The sequence below is a fragment of the Xyrauchen texanus genome, chromosome 40, assembly GCF_025860055.1.
Source record: "Xyrauchen texanus isolate HMW12.3.18 chromosome 40, RBS_HiC_50CHRs, whole genome shotgun sequence".
In the NCBI taxonomy this organism is placed as follows: Eukaryota; Metazoa; Chordata; class Actinopteri; order Cypriniformes; family Catostomidae; genus Xyrauchen; species Xyrauchen texanus.
Window position 1 is genome coordinate 31,466,321 of NC_068315.1, and position 25,225 is coordinate 31,491,545.

The window sequence follows — 25,225 nt, forward strand, 5'->3', positions numbered from 1 at the left end:
AACACTCGGTTCTCCCGGTGGCCAATCCACACCTGATTGGCCCCAAAGTGCGTCAGCACACTGGGAAAATGCACGGTATGCAAGATTACCAGTCCAACCCTGCGCTTAAATGACACTGTGTTGCACACCGGTCTATTATTGTAGTTACACGATGGCACGTAACAACAAAACGAACCGCGACTGGTCATTTAAAAGTCTCAGTGGCTTCACACACAAGCAGGCAATTTTGGCCCCCTCAAGAAACAAATCGGCCAAAAGGGAAAATGTATCGCCTGATGCCGATAATTAAAAAAGTCAGAATATCGGCCGATTTATCGGCCTCTGCAATATATCAGTAAAAAGTTGAAATTGACTTGTGGCTTCTGCATCATTGTTTAAACTCAGAGCTCTAGTTTTACATAATTGCAAAATGTCTATTTCTTTATGAACAAAATGGGATTTTTTCTCCAGGAACTTGACTATTGTGCTAACCAAACGAACGTCAAAAAGCTCTGACAGTCTGCAAGATCACGCTGGTAAGGTGATCACATTGACATGGAAAAAGAAGCTTTTATCGCTTGTCAATTTATCATATCATGCCAGGTTAGAACCAGTGTTGGGTACATTACTTCAAAAGGTAATCCACTACAAATGACTAATTACTTCTATAAAATTGTATTCATATCACCTTAGTGATTACTCCATCAACAATGTAATCACATTACTAATTACTTTTAAGTTACTTTCTAAAACACTTTTCACACTCCTTGTCCTGAGTCATACATTCAGCACTACACGTTTCTCCATTAAAAAGAAGAATTAGGGGGTGCACGACCTTCAGCTGTCATTGAAACGCAGAGACACACATGCATAATTCATGTTTTACATAGTTAATACTATAAAAACTATGAAAAGTAATTACAGCAGATTACAGTAACTAATAACTTTGTAATCAGATTACACCCAACACTGGTTTGAACATTGTGTAAGATATGACTGGTTATTAAAGCATGGAAATATGAGCTGAGCATCTGTCTTGTTTTGTCTGTTATCATTAATGCCGCATCTTGTCGGAATTACTATAATTACACCTCTAAAGCATTTTAAAGGTGATTGTATCACTTTAGTCAAATTATGCCAGCTTATATTAGACAGCTACATAATGTAATTTGATTTACTAACAAAGATTATGTAACATCTAAGTGTACTTCTTAAAAGCAACAACATATACGTAGCTGTCCTGATCGGGTTGTAGGGTACAATGATTCATTACTTGAGACACACTAATTACTTAGACTACCGCTATAACTTTAAATGATGGCACCAGTGCTAGTGAATCTCAAGTATGAATGGCATGTGTTCTGCAGATACTGGAATCAGCTTTAGACAATCAAGGGTAGCATGCCAATCAATCTGCTTTACAGACAGCATTACACGAGAAGAGGGAAGCAAAACAAGGATGAAGTCCACAGAGCAGACATAAACATGCAGTTTTTGTTGGTTTGTTTGCCATTTAATTTTCATATTTATTTCTTATCCCCCTCTAGGGTTTGAAGACGGTCTACTTACCGACATCGCAGCATGATCATTGTTGTTATTCTGAGCAGAAACTCCAAGAAAATAAAACACACGGACAGGGAAAGAAAATGTAGCCATAATAAATGGACAGACAAAGAAAAATCTGAAAACCAAGCATGCTTGGCAGAAAGCAAAGAGAAGGTACATTCACTTAAAGGAAAGAGGTTACATTGTTGAGAAAACAAAAGATAACCAAATTAAACTGGAGGTTAAATGAATTAATTTAAGAAGACAGGCCAGGAGAAGAGAAAAGCAAGCAAGCTGTCTCGTTCACAATGTAATGGACGGGCAGAGAGATATCTGTGTTGACAATTAAGTGCAGGAATATGCAGGTGATTCTTCAATAAGGGGAACTTTTCTGTACCTTGGGGAGATTTAAAGGGAAAAATGCTTTTTTTGATAAGAGAAATGTTTTAGTTTTAAAGGATAGATTATACAAGCTTTGTAATTAATAACCTTTTTGTCATTTTTAATAATGTGTTGAAATGTTCAATTTGCAAGAATCCCCTACCCAGATGGAAATTCTCCTAGAACTATAAAAATAACAAAATTCTCTCTCTCTCTCTCTCTCTCTCTCTATATATATATATGGTAAATATGTGCAAAGAAGGCTGTGAAAAAAAATCTGCATTGTTTATCCTTTTGAACTTTCATTCAAAAAAATCTAACCTTTTATTGAAGTAAAACAATTGAAACAGTGGAAATATCTCATTATTAAATAAATATTTTTCCCCAAAATGCATTGGCCATAATTATTGGCACGCTTTTATTCAATACTTTTTGCAACCTCCATTTGCCAAGATAACAGCTCTGAGTCTTCTCTTATAATGTCTTATGAGGTTGGAGAACACCTGGCAAGACCATTCGTCCCATACAGAATCTCTCCAGATCCTTCAAATTCAGAGGTCTATGTTGGTGGACTCTCCTCTTCAGTTCACACCACAGGTTTTCTATGGGGTTCAGGTCAGGGGACTGGGATGGCCAAGGAAGAACCTTGATTTTGTGGTCAGTGAACCAGTGTTTGTTTTGGATCATTGTATTGCTGGAAGATCCATCCAGGGCCCATTGTAAGCTTTCTGGCAGAGGCAGTCAGGTTTTGATTATTTATCTGTTGGTATTTGATAGTCTGTGATATCATGTATCCAAACAAGATGTCCAGGAACTCTGGCAGAAAAACAGCCCCACAACATTCAAGATCCAGCACCATATTTAACCGTGGGGTACTTCATCTCTGTGAACGCCAAACCCATCTCTGGTGTTTGCTGCCAAAAAGCAATTTTTTTGCTTCATCTGACCATAGAACCCGGTCCCATTTGAAGTTCCAGTAGTGTCTGGCAAACTGAAGACTTGAGTTTGTTGTTGGATGAGTGTTTAAGCTTTTTTCTTGAAACCCTCTCAAACATCTTGTGGTGATTGCATCCAAGACACTAATGCAGTTAGTGTTACTGCATTAAAAATATACATATATTATAGTAAGGATGAAGTGTACTATAAAAAAAACTGATGATGTATTTCTCTCCTATTTATGTACTATCTAGCAGTTTGAGATGGTTGACTTTCTCCATATAGTGCTTTATCCTAGAATGTTCTCTGTAGAAATAAAATGAAAATAAAATAAAAAAAAGTGTGGTTCATGTGAAAGCACACTTCATTCGCCCCACAGAGTGTAAGTTATGAGAGGCATATTTAGTGCTTATAAAGCGCTCAACGCAAGATGAATACAATTGAATTTCCTTCGGCAGCAGCTCAGTCACCAGAATTTTCAGTGCAATAAAATGTCAACCGCCAAAGTGGCTAGTAAGAGTGACAGAGTTACCCACCACGGATGATTTTTATCTGCATTTGGCAGGTGTTAATTTCAAAACCTGTATATAGTGTATATATGTATTGTATATACAAAACAGCACCGACCAGCATCTGGCACCAACAATCATGTCACGGTCCAAATCACTGAGATCATTGGCATTTATCTCTATTCTGATGGTTGATGTGAAGATTAACAGAAGCTCCTGACCTATATCTGCATGATTTTATGCATTGCACTGCTGCCACAAGATTGGTTGATTATATAATCGCATGGATGATTGTTGGTCACACAACAGTCTATATAAAAACCAAAATGCCAAAAACATCCAGTGAGTGGCAGTTCTGTGGATGGAAATGCCTTGTTGATGAGAGAGGACATTCATAATGGGGTTCAGCTGGACTTGACACACCCATGCCTGATTACTGCCAGACCTGTTCAATCAAATCAACACCTAAATAGAACTTTTTCAGCAGCATGAAGTTGGCTAAAAGGTCTCACCCAGTAGCACACTATGCCAAGGTCGAAAGAAATTCCAGAAATGATGAGGAAAAAGCTGATTGAAATACATCAGTCTGGGAGAGGTATAAAGCTATTTCAAAGGCTCCGGGACTCCAAAGAATCACAGTAAGAGCCATTATCTTCAAATGAAGAAAACTTGGCACGGTATTGAACCTTCCCAGAAGTGCTGGCCTTCCAAAATCCCTCCGAGAGCATAGAGATGACTCGAAGTCACAGAAAATCCAAGGACAACATCCAAAGAACTGCAGACCTCTTTCGCATTAAAGATCACTGTTCATGACTCCTCTATCAGAAAGACACTGTCCAAAAATGCCAAACCACTGCTAACCCAGAAGAACATTAAGGCTCATCTGAATTTTGCTAAAACACACCTTGATGATCCTCAAACATTTTGGGAAAATGGTCTGTGGACTGATGAGTCAAAAGTGGAACTGTTTGAAAGACAGGGGTCCCGTAACTTCTGGCGTAAATCAAACACAGAATTCCACAAAAAGAACATCATACCTACGTTTAAACATGGTGGTGGTAGTGTGATGTTGTGGGGAGGCTTTGCTGCTTCAGGGCCATTGTGACATTACAATAATTGAGGAAAAAATGAATTCTGCTCTCTACCAGAAAATCCTAAAGGAGAACGTCCGGTCATCAGTACGTTAGTTGAAGCTCAAGCGCAACTGGATTATGCAGCAAGAAAATTATCCAAAGCATAAGAGTAAGTCACCTCTGAATGTTTCAAAAGAAGCAAAATTATAGTTTTGGAGTGGCCTAGTCAAAGTCCTGACATGGAACCGATTGAGATGCTGTGGCAGGATCTTAAATGTGCAGTTCATGCTCAAAAACCTTCCAATGTGGCCGAACTAAATAAAATCTGTAAAGAGTGGGCCAAAATTGCACCACAGCATTGTGAAATACTGATCTCCTGTTGTCAGAAGTGTTTGGTTGCAGCTATTGCTGCTAAAGATGGCACAACCAGCTATTAAGATTAAGGGGGCAGTTCATTTTTCACCTACTTGATATAGGTGTTGGATAACTTTTTTGCTTCAATAAAAAAGATATATATTTGAAAACTGTATTTTGTGTTTACTCAGGTTGCCTTTGTTTTATGTTATATCCTGTTTGAAGATATAAAACAATTTAGTATGTAAAATACACAAAAATAGAAGAAATCAGGTAGGGGCAAATAATTTTTCACAGCATTGTAGATGAAACGTAGTTTGTTGAAGTTTCATTTATCGATAGGTGTAACAATTCACTTGTTTTCTCGATGCATCTATTACTAATCCTGCTGATTTATATGCATCAATCTTGAAACATGATTTTTTAATGGAGAATCGTTAGTGTTGGTCAAAAATCTATTTCAAATGCTAAAAATAGAATATATCACGATTCGACAAAACAGTGTACAGTATTTTAAAATATATAAATATTGAATTAGTTACATGTGATTTAATGGAGACGTGTGCGGCATCGTTCTAACTCATCTCATTGAAAATTTTTCTGAACAGCATTCTAGCACCTTGTGTCTGATCTCTCCACAGGACGGCCACTGACTCTTGTCTCGCGATAGTGAAACGCACTCAAAGCTCTGTACAGCTGCCAACTCATTGTGTGGCCATTACTAAAATAAAATGCTTTCATTGCGGGGAAACTCAGTCGTTATTTTCTACATAAAAATTGCCATTTTACAGGTAACACTGATTAATTGGGGACTTTGCATGCAGAAAATATTTTGAAGTTTGAAATTGAAGTCATCTACTCATTACTGCTTTTTTCTTTTCCGTAATTGTAAATGAGGCCTTACAAAATAGAATGTAGTTATATGATTTTACTTTAATGCTGTGCATGGTCATGGAAATCCTGGAAATAACAGGGAATTTTATAATAGTGTAATAGTCTTGCCAATTGTTAAAATCTTTAATAAATATGGAATTTATCAAGTGAATTTTTGTAGTTATGCTTGGTTCTAAAATATTTGATTGGCAAATTGCTCTCTGTTGTATTCCAAGAAGCCTGTATGTACATGTATTTAATGTGTTTTAAATAAACTATTTTAAGTACTTTACTATTTTAAGAATTTGCTAAAACCTGATTCCCTTTCAACCCAAAGATTCACATCCCTGTTTACTGAGTTTCAAAATTACAATTAATTGAAGCATCACACAAACAGAGATTTTATCATTTATTGCAATGAATGTCTTTGTGAATATTATATCTGTGTGTAATGACACCTATATGACCAAGCAAGCTCTTATGTGCATCTAATGTTTTGATTTATACCAAATTCAATGGTGTCAAACTGTAGAAAGTGAAGTAAGGGATATAAACTATATTGAACTTCTCTGTTTCTAAAATGAGCAATTGTGCCATTTTGGGGTGCTCCAGAACATCTACAAATGCAACCTCATTTGACGCCACATGCAACGACAACCACTACATAAACTAAATAGAGACTATATCACCGAAGTGCATGTTGATAATCCCACTAGTGCAGAATGATCACAAAACCATGACGTGACTGTTTGTACAGGGGAGGAAGGTGTGGAACTCACCGGAAGATGTGTGAAGACCTGGAAGGTGCTGCGCAGAAAGTTAATGAGATCCATGAGGTATCCGCTGGCCCTGCCGTCTGACTCTGCCATGCTCCATTCATAATCAGCAAGCTGAATGAACTCATCAATTTTCTGATTGAGTTTGGTATAGATCTCGCCCTCAGCTGCATGCCTGGCATCCTGAAATAATCAACCACATCAGCGCTCAACAATAAGGAAGGCAAAATGGCCCAGGGCAAGTGTGAGAGATTTTAGGTCCAGTTCATGGAACAGTCACCTGCTCAATCAGGCCAGTGCTGCATTTATACAACCACTTTAGTATGAGCGAGAGACATTCAAAATGATGCATTTGTAGTCGTGTTCCAAAACAGATCAAAACCGATGGATGGAGTGCAACGGAACAGAACTAAACGCATTTGGAACAACATCATAAAATGTATGCTCATGGTGTGAGATGCTGAAAAACAGTAAGATACAATGCAAAGGCCAAAGTCACCCATCTAAAATGCATGGCAAACATAACAAATTAGCATATTTCATTTAAGCGAGAAATCGGAATTGCACAAAAACTATTTGCGAATAAAGCAGCATTTTCATCCTGTGTTTTAACAACTCTAGAACTTCAGAAAACAAAATCAACACTTCTGGGCAAATTGGCAAGAAATTATATTTAAATGGAAGTTGAAGCCACTGTGTCTTTTTTATTCAATGCAATAAATTACTTGCAGACAAAAACTCTAATGAACATCATGTTTGCTAGCAATTGCGGCAGATGCCTTATGACTAAGAGCATAAACAGAGATCCGATCAAAGTTAAATGCGCAAAATGGAGAACGCTACTTACTAGCGCTGTGAATCAATAGTTTTTTCTGATTAATTGCTATTGAATTATGGTACATGATATATTACAACAAACTTTAAAAAATTATCATTATTATATTTACTTTATACTTTGTCTCAAAGAACTTGCAAGAAATTGGTTAGTCATAATTTATTTTAATTTGTACATGTTAAATGTTCAGTTAATTTATTTTTGCGGATAGAGTTTATTGGACATTTGTTTTCAGGTATTAATCTTTGATTCAAGTATATAACTAAAATTTGGGCAAAATCTTCTGCTGTTTTCCAGTGGACTTTTTTTAATAATAGGATAAAATGGGCAGATTCAATTCATTTCAAATTTTATTGGCAAGGGAAACTTAAGTGTACATTGCTAATGCATTATTAGACACTATACATGCAGCTATAAAACATAATGAATGCTGAAGATTAATTTGCTGAAGTTTAAAATCTCAAAACTATTATAATCTCTGGCTGTCGTTCAGTTTCTAAAAGTATACCTGTCTGTAGCTTGCTGGACGGCCGGGTCCTTCTCAGTTTCTTTGAAACTGGTTCAGATGAAATTAAGTGACCGTTTCCGGCTATGCGCAGAGATACAGCAGCTTGCCCATATCTCTTGCGGGTGAAGTCTCCATTCTCCATCCCCTAAATCGGCTCCCGAGTTTATTATGCCCGGGACATTACTTTATACATAATGAATAACATGCACTGCTCCACACAATTACTTTCTGTGCTAGGATGTGCAGCTGAGTTGAGGGTGTACCTCATGAAAATGTATACTTGTCAGTTTTAGCCACAGAAATTGGGTAAGAAACTTTGTGAAGTTTAAACCATTGTATAAAGATGACTGGGATTGTTCCTGACAGGCAGCAGATGCCCTAACCTCATCCCCATTGTTGTTCAAAATATGAATCGCCCTACTACTTACCATATTACATCAAAGGCTATGGAAACAAAAATTATCTGTCTAGTTTAGATCTGATCTTTTTAGTGAATTTTACAGACACTGATGGATAATTCAAATGCCTTAAATCACTTTGACAGTCGGTATTTCATTCACTGAACATTTTTTGGCAGACACCAAAGCAAATTTAGATAATCAGATAATTAATTACTTACGTAGCTGTATCCGGATAACGAAAACGTATTTGCATTTACACCTTCTTGTGTAAGTGTGGTCAAAATCCGTCCCTGACCACTTCCAAATTTGGTTTCAGTGATCCGATCACGATCCAATCACAATGCATCTTGGGGGTGTTTACACCTGGCATTTAATGAGGTCAAGAGCAATCCGATAGCAATCTGATCACTGAACAGACATGTTAATGCAGGTGGGTCAGTGACATGATGCAAATTTTTTTGTCCGCGTCAAATAAATTATTAAAATAATACATCAACAATGAAATTCCCACATAACAATTACTTGAATACACCTCTTCTAAGATGAACATGTTTTCAATTGCTGAGTTCAAAGTCATTTTAATATTTTTTCTGGGGCTTAAAGAAAACAAAATTAATGTGGTGCAACCGTCATGAGACAGTAAAAAAATCCAAAGTCTAATTAAAAGCTGAAATTCTAGAAAAAATAAAAGTTGGCATGAGTTGTGCTGAATAATCTTTTATATAATTATTTCTTGCAGAGAAACAATTATATTTTTAAATGTATTTCACATTTAAAAAACGTTTGTGCACCAAATCAAAGTCACACAGTGCAACCAACAAGTAGGTAGTAATTTTGAAACAGAGAAGATCTCTTTAGACCCACAAGACTGTGTGTGAAGGTTTAAAAAACACATCATCATTTTGTAATATAATTAAATATCAACACACTTGGCTCAGGTCATTTGGAAATATAATGTGGTTTCATTAATACATTTTTTGTACAAAATGCTATAAATGTTTTTCAAACAATTTGTAAAAACAACATGATTAATTGTTTACAAACTTGACACATCTGTTTTAATCCAGATTTTTTAATTTCTCAATTTTGTAACCTCGGACAACCTAATTTGTCAATAGCCCATAAATGGGGCATATATTCTTATATAAATTCTACAGGAATATATTTGATAAAGTGTTTTCATCGCAATTTAAGTGCTAATCTTCTTATAGAATCAAACTATTATCGATCTCTAATGAGCCTATACGTTTTTGTGCACATTTTGGACATTTTCTTTGCATTTGCATTGGTGTTTCCATCCAGCATTTTTTATTCAATGTCTCAAACTTTGCATAAAAATATGTGGATGGAAACCAAACTAGTGTCTAATGGTCTGAATGAGCTGTCAGTAATAGAAAATCTGTATTGTTGATACCTGCATATATTAAAGATTAATCCAGATTAGAGCAGATATTTGTCATTTTTATTAAAATGTAGTGTGTGATCTTGCAAACATGACCTCTTAATTTATTGAAACTAGTAGGTGCTGACTGCTACTCTTTAAAATTAAATCTAATTGTAATAAGCCTATAAAACTTGTGCAATGCAAACATGCAGCTACATGTTTAATCACTGAAAAAGAGGTCACTTGATAGCATAACTCCATTTAGATACATATACAAGTCGATATGGGTGAAAATAACATCTAAACAAGCTCTTTATAAAGTTCATGAGCCCTGAGGCTTCTGGTGTTCTGTGAAGTTGATGAGAGCTTTGGTCTGTTCATGTACGCCCATGGCAGAAACACAGAGTCAAGCCAGCAAGTGAAGTGTGGAATTACAGAACTTGTCTGTGAACGAATTTTACCTTGAAGGTGGAAAGCCCGTAGAGTCTTGTGGTGTGAACTGTTTCCGGGGAAACGTTGGTGATGTTCGTGATAAAATCCTCCAGGTATTTACATGCTTGCTCTAAGTGGGTGGTGTTGATGATAATTTGTACTAGCTGAAAAGGATATTAGAAATGGAGGTGTGTATTAATGTGAGGCTGGGATTCGCTGACAGAGCGAGGTGATGTTTTGATAGAGGTGTGAGCTTTACCTCAGTCAACCCGATGTGTGTCTTTTTGATGAGGTTTTGTAAGCAGCAGTTCAGCGTCCTTGTTAGCAACAGGTTTGTGGATTTACGGAGCATGTCGTCAATCTCGGTTGAGCTGCAACACAAGTTAACCAAGAAATATTTCAAACTTTACTATTAGTAATGTTACAATGCAGTTTTATTAGTGGCGCTAGCTACTATAAATTTGACTCTTCCTTCAGTTTGTGGTAGGATTTGAAGGATTTGAAGGATTTAAAGGTCCTAGAAACCCCTTACCTACTCTTTCCAATCCCACCCTGCCAACACAAATATTTAATACCTCTACACCAACATTTCACACTCGTCACTTACTCTGTCTGTGCCTCAAATTTACAACATACATAAAAAGCAGAAGGTCAGGAAAGCACCTGGACCTGATGGTATTGTGCTGTTCAGTTATCCCTTATTTTTGCTGATCTTTTAAATCAGTCATTGGAACAGTGCCTGTTTCAAATCCTCTGTTATTATCCCAGTTCCCAAGAAACTGAAGATATCATGTTTGAATGCCTTAACCTCTGTTGTCATGAAGTGTTTTGAGAAACTCGTTTTGCACCAACTGAAATCAATTACCAACACCCTCCAAGACTCACTGTATTTTGCCTACAGATCAAATAGGTCAGCTGATGACAGCATCAATCTGGCCCTACATTACATCCTGCAGCATCTAGAAAGCCCTCACACCTGTGTCCGCATTTGGTTTGACAACTTCAGCTCTGTTCCTCTGTTCCTGGTTCCTGATATTCTCCTAACTAATCTGATGCTACTCAATGTTCCACCTACCCTGTGTGGCTGGATCCATGACTTCCTGTCTAACAGGAAGCAGTGTGTCAGACTAGGCAGTCACACCTCAGATCCTGTTTTTCTCAGCACTGGTACTCCACAGGGCTGTGTGCATTCTCCTCTGCTTTGTTCACTCTACACCAAAGATTGCTCATCAATCAGTGATTCTGTCAAACTTATTAAGTTTGCAGATGATACCACCTTAATTGGCCTCATCTCAAATTGCAACGAATCAATGCACCGTGATGAAGTTAACCGTCTGGTGTCAAGGTGTGAAAATAACCATCTGGAGCTAAACATCAAAAAGACAGTGGAAATGATCATTGATTTCAGGAAGAAGTCTTCTAATGTCCTTCCTTTGGAAATACATGGTTCCACTGTTTCTTGGCACAGCCATTCAAGAAGACTTGAAATGGGACATCTCAACTTGGAAACGCATCTATTTTCTAAAACAGTTAAGAAAATTCGAAGACACTGGCTACCACCCCTGGGGTTCGCTAGTTCGAATCCCAGGGCATGCTGAGTGACTCCAGCCAGGTCTCCTAAGCAACCAAATTGGCCCGGTTGCTAGGGAGGGTAGAGTCACATAGGGTAACCTCCTTGTTGTCGCTATAATGTGGTTCGTTCTCAGTGGGGCGAACGGTGAGTTGAGCATGGATGCTGCAGTGGATGGCGTGAAGCCTCCACACACACTTTGTCTCCATGGCAACATGCTCAACAAGTCACTTGATAAAATGCGTGGGTTGATGGTCTCAGATGCGGAGGCAACTGAAATTCATCCTCCGCCACCCGTATTGAGGCACTATGCGACCACGAGGACTTAAAAAGCACATTTGGAATTGGGCATTCGAAATTGGGAGAAAAAAAGTGGGAAAAAGAAGAAAAAAGAAAAGAAAAGAAAACTCGGACTGTCTAAATCCCCTTTGGTTAAATTTTACACTGCCATAATTGAATGTGTTATTTAATTATCCATCACTGTATACTTTGGCTCTGCTTCAGCACACTCAAAGCAACAGCTGCAGCACATCATGCAATGTGCTGAGGAAATTATCGGCTGCCAACTCCCTTCTCTCTCAGATCTGTATTCTTCTAGAATAAGGAGCAGAGCTGTAAAATCATGTCAGTTCCTTCACATCCCAGTCATTTTCTGTTTCAGCATTTACATTCTCAGCGGAAACCAAGACTAAGAACACTAAAAAGTAGCACTAACATCACCAACACAGTTCTTTCCCTCAGGAAATGATTAACAGGGACTGTTCTTGCATTCTTATTGAACTTCTTGGACATTCTTCCTAAATCTGCATGACTTTCTAAATAAACAAAAATGAGCATTATTAAACCAATGCTCACTTTAATATTGGGCAAGCAGTCAGCATTTACATAATTATTTTTTTCTACAGACTACTAATTTCCTGCACTTTTGTTATGTGGCTATTGTTGTTGTTGCCGTCTGTATTGTCATCATCTGCACCATGGTAAATTCCTTGCATATTTTATATACTTGGCAAATAAATTCAAATGTAAACAAAGTATGTTTACAGTAATGCACTTACAATAAGAGATAATGAGGTGAATGTACCAGAGGGTAAAAACATGCAGCTTGTGTTTTTGTTAAAGCACATTGTTAAATACCGCAATTCCGTATAAAATGTTGTTATTTGAGCTCTAAAATTTTCTTAAATTTTAGCAGCGACACTAATTTTCTACACAGTTGGCATAACGTCTGGTTATGCTTTCCTGTTTCCAGTTCCTTTTTTTCCCATTTTAAAAGCCCCTTTCTGGAATCCTTGAGCATACTGTGCAAAAGTTATTGGTTTAACTGTCTTTACATAGTCATGACATGAGTTGAAAGAATGGATGTTTCTTATATATTTCTATATAAGAGACTATTTAACCTGAGGAGGAGCACTTGTTTTACAATGAATTGGAGAATTTGGAACAACCAATGTGTTGGGTGTAAAAAAGGAAGTCCCTCCTTACAGGTAAAATCACCTTTGAGATGCAGAAATCGCCTGCCAGTCAACTCAGGAATGTGCATTCGCATTAGCTGTACCGGCTTGAAAAGTAGTGTTTTTTTAGCATGACCTGAGCTAAAGAAGCACAATTTAAGTAGTTTAATCGTTATCTTGACCAAGCATTTTGGAGATTTCAGTCTTTCCCCATTCAAGAAGATAGGAGCTGTACTTTCAAGCTCCTTGTATCCATAGAATATATGGTTGATATAACTTTGCACAGGCAAGGTTAAAAACTATTTTATCACACTAGTATTAGGTTAAAAAATATATATTTAAGACTTAAAGCTATACTTTTGAAAGTGTATTTTATCATTTATTTTGTTGCTTCTTCCCATTGAAAGAGAATATCTATATCCGCAAGGTTTACCTTTTTTAATACTAAGAGACGCATCAACATTATTTTGTATGGTAATTCACATTATGCCACAAATGCTGTAGATACTAGATAGAGTAACTTGTCTTAAACTTTTGAAAATTCATTAATGACAATAAGGTCTTCTGGCATGATTAAGAACAAACCAAATGTTGAGAGCTTGCTATCTGCACTCATTACTACAGAACAATGCTGTTGTACGGTGTGAGTGTTAACAGGACACTGCTGGTTGGTGTTGATTATTCGGTGTGTGCCAGTGTAAGGTGATGATAAGTTGGTTATCAGGTGGGCAAACACTGCAAGCAGAGGTGCAGAGGTCGCTCATTAACAGGCTTAAATAACAAAGAAGCTATTAGAGAGAAGTGTTAAATCTACAGTGTTTTGCATTGATTACCACAGGGACAGGAGGGGTTAAAGAGCCTGTTAAATAAAGTCAATTCAAATCAAGTCATTTTTATTTGTATAGCGCTTTTTACAATTCACACACTGTTTAAAAACAGCTTAAAAAAATAAAATAATATAGTTGTCTTTAATGCCTAAAATGTATTAAAAGTCACCTGTGAGTAGCTTCACTGAAAAACTTCATTGAGAATAATGCCTTAATGTTTTTTTATATTTAAGCCCCCATTAAGAAAGCCAAAGTGAAGAAGAAAAACCAGACTCTGGTGGAGGGGCCAGTTCTCCTTCGGCTATAGCATGAACATAATGCCAATATTTGTTAGCTATGTGAAATATAAGTCATATTAATTTAGCTATCCCTTATACAGCTTCAATGGGATGCCATTGAAGCTGTATAAAAAGTGCCCCATGGTTCTTAAAATGTTGTGGAGACTGTTGCCTGGAAGAAGCAGTGCACCCATGGAGTGGCAAGGGCAGTAGCCATCTTCATACCCAAATTGTAGGGATCCACCAGCATTAGTTTCGGTGGTAGCAAGGAGGATGTCTGAAGCTGCCAGAAACCTCTGGGTTTGTGGAACATGTATTAGTAATATGGGAGCAGATCCAGTCTGCCAATAGAGATAAGAAAGACATCCATGTAGTCTGGCTGGACTTGGCAAATGCCTATGGATCAGTTCCACACCAGCTTGTAAGCTTTGCACTGGAGTTCTTCCATGTACCAGAGTGCATTAGGATCTTGGAAGACAGCTACTATGGGGACCTGAAGATATGCCATGCAACACAATGGCAGCAACTGGAAAAAGGAATAGTGATGGGATGTTCAATCTCTACAATCCGGTTTACAGATGCATTCAAGATAATCCTAATTGGTGCAAGACAAATGGTCCAAAGAATCTGTGCACAATCTGGGATGAGATTGCCAACTCTGTTACACTGATGATGTAAAAAGCAACCTCCAGAATGCTGCATGTACCAACCGGCTCTAGAAAAGGCTGGAAGAGCTATTGGCATTGGCCAGAATGAAGCTAAAGCCAACAAAATCACATAGTCTTTCTATTAGAAAGGTGGTGAGGGAAGATCAAATTTCATTTGAGGTGGAGAGAGTGAAGAAAAAGACTGGTAAAATCACTCTGGACCCCACTCACCCTGCCCACTACCTTTTTGAACTGTTGCCTTCTGGCCGATGCTTCATTGCTCAGCACCAGAACCGTCAGACACAGGAACAGTTTTTTCCCTCAGGCATTCCATCTCATGAACAGTTAAATTGCCCCATTGAGCAATAATTATTTGCAATACACAGTTAAGTCTATTTATATTATAAAACATCCACTTCTGCCATTACATACATTGCACTGTACATAATATACTGTATTTTTGTTGTTTATATAACAGATTTGTAATAGATTTGCACTACCTGTGTGTATGTGGGTATGTACGAAGGTGAGTGTATGTACCTATATGTATAATTATTTATTTTTATTATTCCTTTTTTTTTATTATTATCTATGTCTTGCTGCTGTTTTTGTATTGTCGTACACTGGAAGATCCTGTCACCAAGACAAATTCCTTGTATGCGTAAGCATACTTGGCAATAAAGCTGATTCTAATTCTGAGACACATGGCAGAGTTGGTCCTAAAGCAAGTGAAAGAGGGCCTGGATAAGATCTCTCAGGCAAATTCAAGGTTTGGTGTTACCAATTTACACTTTACCATCACCTGATGTGGCCACTAAAAAGTGTGAGATTTCTGCAGCAACAGTAGCAAGGATGGACACCAAGGCCAATAGTTATATCAGGAAGTGGCTAGGCCTGCCACGTTGTCTCTCAGATGTAGCATTGTTTGGAAGAAATGCTTTACAACTGCCTCAAAAATCACTCATTCTGGGCCATAAGCAGAAAAAAGACCAGGCTTGTTTTGGAGCTACGATAATCGATAGACCAAGCAGTGAGGGCAAGTCAAGTCCAAGTCCGAACAGGCAGAACTTGGAGAGGAGGCCGCAAACCAGGCAGTTTCAAGACTAAAGAATCAAGAGGTTGTTGGAAAAACACAGTCAGGAAGAATAGGCCTTGGATGGGGGTAGCTCCCAAACTGTGGTCAGCAGACTCCTGAAAGGAAAGCAATGGTAGTTACAGAAGTAACTAGGATGGGAGAGGAAGGGTATGAGATAAGGGCAGTCAGCCAGCAGCAGCAAGGGCGCTGGACCATATGGGAGGGGACATCTGAATGAGTGTTAGGATGGGCTGACCTGTGGAATGTATCCCAGGCCAGGCTAAGTTTTCTAATAAGATACCCTACGATACCCTGCCAAGCCCTGGGAATCTCTGTAGTATGGCAAAGAGGAGAGTTGCCCCCTCTATAAGGCCCCAAAAGCAAACTTGTAGCACATATTGGTTGGGTGCAAGACTGTCCTGGCACAAGGATGGTCCAGATGGCGGCATGATCAGGTTCTGCGGAAGCTGGCAGAGATCCTAGAGGTGCATAGAGTAAAGGCAAACAAAGGCAAACATGCTAACCAAAGGCAGGGTGTTGATTTTGTTAAAAATGAAGGTGCCGCACAAGGCACAGAATGGAGCCCAGATCAAGCTTGGCACCTGGAAGTGATTGGTCAATGATGGTCAACCTTGGCCAAGAGCTCAAATTTCCAACCGAGGGTGCCATTACCTCATTGAGGCCGGATGTAGTGTTGTGGTCGACTTAAGCTAGGAAAATAGTCATGATTGAGCTTGCTGTTCTATTGGAAGAGGGACTGGAGACAGTCTATGAGAGGAAGAAGCTAAAATATGCTGATCTGGCCACAGAGTGCAGGGAAAATGGATGGAGGACTGCAACCTACTCTACATTCATTAATGCAGAACCTATTTAGAGACACTGGCATCGTAGGATCAGCTTTAAAAAGATATTTGAAGGAATTGGCAGAGGAAGCTGAGAAAGGGAGATTCTGTCTATGGTTAAGAAGGAAGGACAAAAAGTGGGGGGTTTAGAAGTAGGAAACTGAGGAATAAGGAACCTGAGTAATATGTGGTGAGAGCTTGTGCTGAGGTAGTATGCCATACAGAACCGGTGGCACTGAGTTACTGAGAAATACGGTGCCAGTAGGGCACTGAGTACGCATCTCTGTGCCAGTTGGCCAATGGGCTGGCGCATATGGTCATGTCGAGGTATTATAACATATAGAATCCTGGGTGCAAGTAATTTGTGAAGGAAGGATGTCTGGATGGGAAGACAAGGATGAGAGGCGTTGGAGGGAATCTGGTGTCCAGCTGCGGGGGGTGTCAGGGAGATGTCCCTGACCGCTGCCCCACCACCAGGAGATGTTACGGGATTAAAGGAACAAAACAATGAAGATAGGTGGCTCCCGGCTGATGACCCAGCAGCTGGGCTGAAGGCACTGGTGGAGGTGCAGCAGGCAATAATGCCTGGCAGGTTATTACAGCTACCTGTGCATCTGTTTATTAAACCAAGCAGATTTTTGGTAGGGGATGTTTAAAACAAAAAGAATATTGAATGCACTGTAAGATTAACGATTAAGTGTCATTGAAGTCCATCCAAATCAATCTCTAACTGTTCTGTTTAGGACTTCTTTATACACATAGCTGCCAAAGACTGAAGATTACTCTTTATAGTGTTCAAGTAATGGCACTAAAACTGGTTCAATTATGATATCGTAAAAGTCAAAACATCAGGATTCATCCAGCAATACTGCATCATTCTATTTCCATTGTGGAGAACAGTGTTGGTAACTTACTCAAAAAGTGATCCACTTTTCCTTGTATAAAAATTATAATCAGATTACCTTCATGGGAAAAGTAATCACATTCCCATTTTTTCGCTCAACAAATTCAAAATAATGTCTGTATTTCCTCCTTGGTCATTGATGCATGCAAGTTAAAATGTACAGCTGTGCATTTTGGCATAATTTTCATTTTAAATGTATTATTATACATAAATTAGACATGTCTGTAACCCAATTAATGTGCTTAAAAGTAATTAACTTAATTAAAAGTCAGTAACTATACAATCTTAATACAAGAATTTAAAAAATATTGCATTAAGGCATTTTCACACCAAGTCCGTTTTTTGCGATTGTTCTTTCCAAATTCCAAAAAGATGGAACAGTGCATTCCCACAGCCCTTTTCACAATGGGTCCAACTAATTGTTCGCTGACAATCCAAAGACTGTGATGAAAACTGTGTCACCAATGAGATGAGATTTTTGTCATCGTGCAGCTGCTAAATCCAGCTCGTTGGTGGCGCTAATCAACTGGCAAACACTGGAATTGGACGTGCAGCTGATACATTATTTAACATTATTATTATTATTATTATTAGGATTATTATTTAATTAAATAATAGTGTCCTTTTGTAAAAATGATTGATAGACTTACAGGACTTTTACCTGTTTGTAGGCTATATTGATTTATTTTCATTTCTTTTAATGTTTGAATTTGTATTTATTATTCACTGCAAAATGTGTGCTTGACATTCACATTTTGCTTGACACCTCCTGCCTCCAAAATAATGCTGTTATACTGTACATGAACAAACAAACTACAATTCTGTTCCATGAAGATATTACTATCAGAAATACCAGGAGAAACCAGTTAACAACATATTCAACATATTAACAAGCCCATTTTTCTCCCAATTTTGGAATGCCCAAGTCCCACAACTTAGTACTTAGTATTGCCACAGACTACCACCTCTGGAATCACAAGTTTGAATCCAGGATGTGCTGAGTGACTCCAGCCAGGTCTCCTCAGCAACCAATTTGCCCTGGTTGCTAGGGAGGGTAGAGTCACATGGGGTAACATCCTCGTGGTTATGATTAGTGGTTCTCGCTTTCAATGGGGTACATGGTAATTTGTGCGTGGATCGTGGAGAGTAGCATGAGCCTCCACATGCTGTGAGTCTCCGTGGTGTCATGCACAGCGAGCCACGTGATAAGTTGCGCAGATTGAATGTCTCAGAAGCAGATGCAACTGAGACTTGTCCTCTACCACCCGGACTGAGGAGAGTAACCGCGCCACCACAAGGACCTAGTAAGTAGTGGGAATTGGGCATTCCAAATTGTGGAGAAAAAGAATTCTCCTTTTGTTTCCACAAAACAATATATTTCTATAGCGGTTTCTCTTACAGGTGCAATTCCGCAACCAAAGCATTTTTTGGTACATACTTTCTTGAACAGAAACAAGCACACTGGATTGAATAAGACACATTTAAAGGGTTTGAATCTCTGTTAACTGAAAGCAGATTCATGAGTGTTGTGGAGCCTGCTCACCTTCGATGGAGTGACTCTGAGAACTTCAAGCTGGCGTAAATAAACTCCTTCACTTGAGTGTAGATCTGAGGGACTGATTGAGACATGGGCAGCTTCTTTGGAAATTGTTGCTGTTGAATAATGAAAGACAATTACAGGTGATACAAAAACAGAAACAAAATCTACATTAAACATAATTTCCAAGCCATGTGATGCACTTCTGAGTGAAACAGGATTTTAAATTGGATTGACTTCATATGACAGGTGGATGGATTTGGGTTGAATAATTGCAGGGCTTCGTCGTGACACCAGGTGAAAAGGAAAGATTTTTTTGGCAGCGGAGCAAGTAACTATATTTTGATTCCATATTACAAAGCCCAAGAATGTGTATTAAATAAATAGGGTCAATTTAGATTACATGTTGGCATTAAAACACTTTCAATCCACTATTCATAGAAACCTACCAATCTTTAAAGAATTACATTTTAAAATGTATTTAAAGTATATCTGTTTAAACGTCTCTCATTTTAATGTCTCTGTAAAGCACTTTGAATAGCACCTTTGTATGAAATGTGCTATTTAAATAAACTCTCAAAATGAATACATATACAAAAAACAATTAATAAATGCAAAACTAAATTCACAAAATGCAATTAAAATATAATCCTGTGCAAAACATTCAAAACAGGTTCAAAAATATGAATGTTTTGAATTTATTGAACTTTATTTAATATGAAAACAGATGTGAATGCGTGGTTTACTGCATATTAGATGCAAATATTTTGCATGGAATCCTTTGACATATCAAGGCAATGTTGGAAAGAATCTGGCAGATGTGTGAACGTTTAACAAACCTTTTCGATCTCAGCATCATGGAAGGGGAATCGACTGACCACTGCTTTATATTCCTCTTCAGTATCCACAGGAATGGGACTATAGTTATCCTGCTCAAAAATCTCTCTGTTTCAGCAGAAGAAACACAGCTGTCATCGCACAGCACAGAATCAACACAAGCCACATTGACACACTAACAGATAAGTTCAGCAATAACGCCATCATGATTTAACTCACCTGAACACCAGTGCCCATTTCTTGAGCAATGTTTCATTGTACTGATCTCGAACCTCAAACAAAAGGTCAAATAGTCTGTTCACGGGGAAACCATAACCCTACAAAACATAAATACAACTGTAAGCAGCAGAATATACTGCTCAAATCCATATGTCAAATGTACACAGCAAAATATATAAATAAATATCATATTATGAAATAGGTGTAATAATAAAATAGAAAATATGAAAGCGGAATAAAGACGCCTTAATCAAAATGTGGTTGGAGGATACCTGTAAAGTGTCTGCGAATATAACTATCAGATTCTTCAGTTCTAGGACCAGGTCAGGGTCATTGCAGTACGACTATTGGGGATAAAAACAAGAAAGTAATGTTTTCAACAGTGCTGTTTGATCAATATGCTTTTCATAGCTCAAAAATTGTCCTCCACACTTCTTTACAATTAGAAAGTTACAAATGTGTTTAGAATACTAAAAAACATATTTAGATGAATTTCAATGAAAGACTTCAAGTTTTTTTTTTTTTTTTTTTTGGCATTTTAGTGGGGACAAAAATCTGAGACTTGATTGAAAATGCAATTAAAATTACATTCAAAATAAAAAATAATCATAATAATAAAAAAAGAATAATGCTGTTAAACTGTTTTATGACACTGAACATTAGTGTAGCAGACTTTAACTGCAACATAACAGAATCAAACTTATTCAATGTTAATTAAATACTAAAATCATTAATGAATAAAACAAAAAAGTCTGTAATAAAAACATATAGTGACTGCACTAGACAGCAACAGTGGAGTGCAAAAGTCTGAGACATCTTAAAAATCAGTAAACATTTTGTGCTAAATACATTACCGTAATGAGAGGAAAAAACAAACAACTTTAAAAAAAATCAGCATAATTTTAATTAATTAAAACAAATACTATTATATACACTTAATATAGAACTTTATCTACTTAACAATTTAAATATGTATTTTTTGCATTATATTAATGAGAATTAGGAAGAGGGGATGTGCTTAATTGTCATGACAAATTATACTTTACAAAAATATATTTAATTGAAATCATATAGCTTTATTCTTTTAGCATTTCAGTAATGAAAATATATATTTTTTTCATTACGGCATTTAGAAATAAGAGGGAAATGTGGTATATTTCCATGCAAATAATGTGACAATAAAAAAGCGTAATTCATGGAAAACAGTTGCGTTGTTGTTTTGTTTGTTTTTTGTTATATAGCCAGTACATGTATTTCAACATTTTCAATAAAGCTTGAGTTAACCATTTATCCACATGGAGGATTCAAGCTGATCCAAGAGTCCCCACTAGATTAGTTTGGCTTTAACATTACCCTCTAAATGGGTAACTCACAGCCAGTCACTTATTGATCAAATATACTTGGGTTTTAATGAGTCTTTAGGGTATATTAGCATCTAAATGAGACTGTCCCGCCCTCCCTCAGTGCTGATGGAGTTGTCCTCGTAGGAGAGATCTGTTTGTAAGGTTAAAAAGTAGAGAGCAGAGCTTGACCCAGGCAGGGGAGCGAGATTGACAGGATTAGTCTGTGCAAACAAGCCTGCCCACCCACCACCACATGCAACCCCAGAGCACTGTTCCCCAATACGCCAGTATAATACCAGTGAAAAGTTTGGATCCACCTACTCATTCTATATGAGTACTATTTTGCACATTTTACAAAAAGATTCATACCAACAAAACTGAATTCAAACACTCTATGGGAATTTCGGGAGTGACCACAAATGTTCAACCTACATCATGAGGGGCATTTCAAGAAGCTTTTTCATTATAAAAGACTGCAAAATGCTGTTGAACACAGTTTTAGTTTTAGGGGTATAACACCGCAGGCCATATCAACTTTACAGAAGTATTACATGTCAACTGCACTACACATTTCAAGCTTTTGAGCTTAAGCCTTTAGATCAAACAGATTTTCAGTTCTTAAATACAGTCAACTAGGGCTGGAAAAAAAAATCGATTCGGTTACAGATCGCGAGTCTTGAGCCAAATTATTTTAAAATAGTCTCCCTGATGAAAAATCTATATTTATTCATTTACATTTATGCATTTATCCAAAGCGACTTAAGCCCTTATTATAGGGACATTTCCCCTGGAGCAACCTGGAACCTGTGCATTGTTCAACACTAACAGTTTTGTCTCGAATTCTTTACATTTAGTCCTTTAATGGACGCTTTTTCAGCCACCAAGCGCTATATGTACACAGTCCGATATCAAAATACTCTGCTGTGACAAATGTTCCTGTTATTATGCTGTAAAGGGATCAATGGAAAGGAGGAGGCGAGAACCAGCTTTTCAACATAAATAATATTTTAATAATAAACTGAAGCACACAAACATAAACACACACGACGGACATGTCCGTTAACGATCTCTCTCTCCCGCACGATCCTCTGCAGTCCACCTTTATCCCTCTCGAAGGCTTGATTAGCCTAATACGGGACCGGGTGTGTAGGATCATGACCCGGCCCCGCCCTCCACCCTGCCACATATGCTTAATCCAAAACTTTATTAGAGAGGTGTTGTGGAGAGTATTTGTCAAAATTCAGCAGATTCTGTCTCACAATGCTTTAATAAATAGTTTAGCTGTAAAAAGGCATTTCAAACTGTTGGATGCCGTACACCCACAATATGTAATCTAACAGCCAGGGTATTCATGCAAAGTGGCGGGTCATTTTGAACATATATCTGCCATTGTCGACAAAAATGCTGCTAGACACAAAGACGTGTGGAAACACACCTGCAGGGTCGTAGCTGGAGGGGTGAAAGGTGGTAATGATTCTAGGGATTGAGAAAGGGGCCCAAAGCAATATAAAGTCAGAAGCCCCAGAATACCCAGCTACAACCCTGCACACACGATTACATTTTGCAGAGCCGACGAAAGAATTACCTGCGATGCGCATGTCTGATTTGCTTTTTTGTTCAAAGGCGAATTTGCTTTTTGGTACCAACACACGCAGTGGGATCGTGTCTCGCAGAACACGCGCAAATGGTGAGTTCTCACTTTTTTTTCTCTGTCAGTCATCTGTGACTCTAATCTTTAGCCTCCACTTATATGTTACAAAGTTATTATGATAATATTATGATTACGATTATTATGATAATAGTAATAGCCTATGGTAATATGTTATATTTTATATTCTAAAATAAAATTAGTTTGAGAAGTTAAAATTATAATTAGTTTAGCCTATATTTATTTGTTGAACAAATGGATATAATGCAGCCTTACACATAAGTTCCTTTGCATTAACTAGTTGCCTAGCTCAGACAAAGCACTGACTGGTCGATTGGTAGTTTTAAATTGGCAGTTTTGCACATCCCTACCTTTTCCCTGCAAATGTAACATATCACATACCATACCACATATCGCCATGTCATAAAACAAATTTCAACTTGGAATTCGGAAATTGGGAATGAGACTGTATGGGAGTATAAGCAAGTAGGAAACCGCACACCCTAAGGCAGAGTTCATTGTGACCGGGGACTTTAACAAAGCCAAATTCAAGTCAATAGCACCGAAACACTACCAGCAAATCAGTTTCAACACACGAAGGAACAAGGTTTTGGACCATTGCTACTCTCTCTTCCGGGATGGCTACGAATTACTCCCCCGCCCACCATTTGGCAAATCTGACCACTCTTCCGTTCTGCTTCTGCTTACAGGCAGAAACTGAAACAGGAAGCACCCACCCTCAGAAAGATCCAGTGCTAGTCGGACCAATCAGATTCTATGCTTCAAGACTATGATCACGTGGACCGGGAGATGTTCCGGTCCACCTCTGATGACGACATCGATGTCTACGCTGATCCCGTAACGTGTTTCATCAAGAAGTGCATATATGACGTAGTGCCGACGAAAACGATACGGATCTACCCTAACCAGAAACCATGGATTAATAGCGATGTTCATGTGGCAATTAATGCGAGGACATCCGGAAATTAAGGGAAAGCGGAGGAGCATAAATCAGAGCAGCCAAACGGCAATACAGTGAAAAACAGTTAATAAAACAAGAATAAAATCCCCTCCATGAACACCGCTGCCTTTCTCCCGGATGAGCTCAATAATTTTTATGCTCGTTTCGAGGGAAATAACACCGCTCTTGCAGAGAGAGCTCTCGCAGCCGAAGCTACAGAGGTTAGATCAGTAGGATGTAACCCGATCCTTACGACGGGTGAATATCAGTAAAGCCGTGGGTCCAGCCGGCATTCCGGCCCACGTCATCAGAGCATGCGCGAACCAACTGGCTGGTGTTTTCATGGACAATCTCAACCTTTCCCTCTCCTTGTCTGTGATCCCTACGTGGTGTAAAACGTCCACCATTGTGTCTGTAACAAAGCAATCCAAAATCACTTGCTTAAATGACTGACGTCCTGTTGCTCTGACCCCCATCATCAGCAAATGCTTTGAGAGACTAATCAGAGATTACATCTACTCTGTGCTGCCTGCCTCACTAGACCCATTGCCTACCGCAACAACAACTCCACTGATAATGCCATTGCATCTACACTACACACTGCTCTCGCCTACCTGGAAAAAAGCAACACAAATGTGAGAATGCTGTTTGTAGACTACAGCTCAGCATTCAACACCATAGTGCCCTCCAAGATTGATGAGAAACTCCGGGCTCTGGGCTTACAGATCGCTGTGCAGCTGGATCCTGGACTTCCAGTCAAACAGACACCAGATGGTTAGAATGGGCAGCAACATCTCCTCATCACTGACCCTCAACACTGGAGCCCCACAGGGCTGTGTTCTCAGCCCACTCATGTATTCCCTGTACACACATGACTGTGTGTCAACACATAGCTCCAATGCCATTGTTATGTTTGTTGATGATACAACGGTGGTAGGTCTGATCACTGACAATGATGAAACAGCCTACAGAGAGGAGGTGCACACTCTGACATGCTGGTGTCAGGAGCGCAACCTCTCCCTCAACGTCAGTAAGACCAAGGAGCTTGTAGTGGACTTCAGGAGAAAAGATCATGAACACAGCCCCATCTCCATCAA

At 38.4% G+C, this 25,225-nt stretch overlaps 1 protein-coding gene across 3 annotated transcripts in view; it reads right to left on the reverse strand.

The window, feature by feature from the left end:
- LOC127633754 (exocyst complex component 6-like) overlaps positions 1-25,225 on the reverse strand; it is a 113,723-nt gene that overhangs the window by 41,073 nt on the left and 47,425 nt on the right. For 2 of the 3 annotated variants that reach the window (XM_052113036.1, XM_052113037.1), the window contains exons 12-18: positions 20,449-20,520; positions 20,177-20,274; positions 19,960-20,065; positions 19,127-19,236; positions 10,246-10,357; positions 10,016-10,150; positions 6,430-6,609 (exon numbers count right to left, since the gene is read on the reverse strand). In XM_052113036.1, coding sequence (XP_051968996.1) covers positions 6,430-6,609; positions 10,016-10,150; positions 10,246-10,357; positions 19,127-19,236; positions 19,960-20,065; positions 20,177-20,274; positions 20,449-20,520 — 813 coding nt within the window. Of the gene's footprint in view, positions 1-1,548; positions 1,579-6,429; positions 6,610-10,015; positions 10,151-10,245; positions 10,358-19,126; positions 19,237-19,959; positions 20,066-20,176; positions 20,275-20,448; positions 20,521-25,225 lie in introns of all 3 variants that reach the window. The other variant, XM_052113035.1, reaches the window with a different exon arrangement.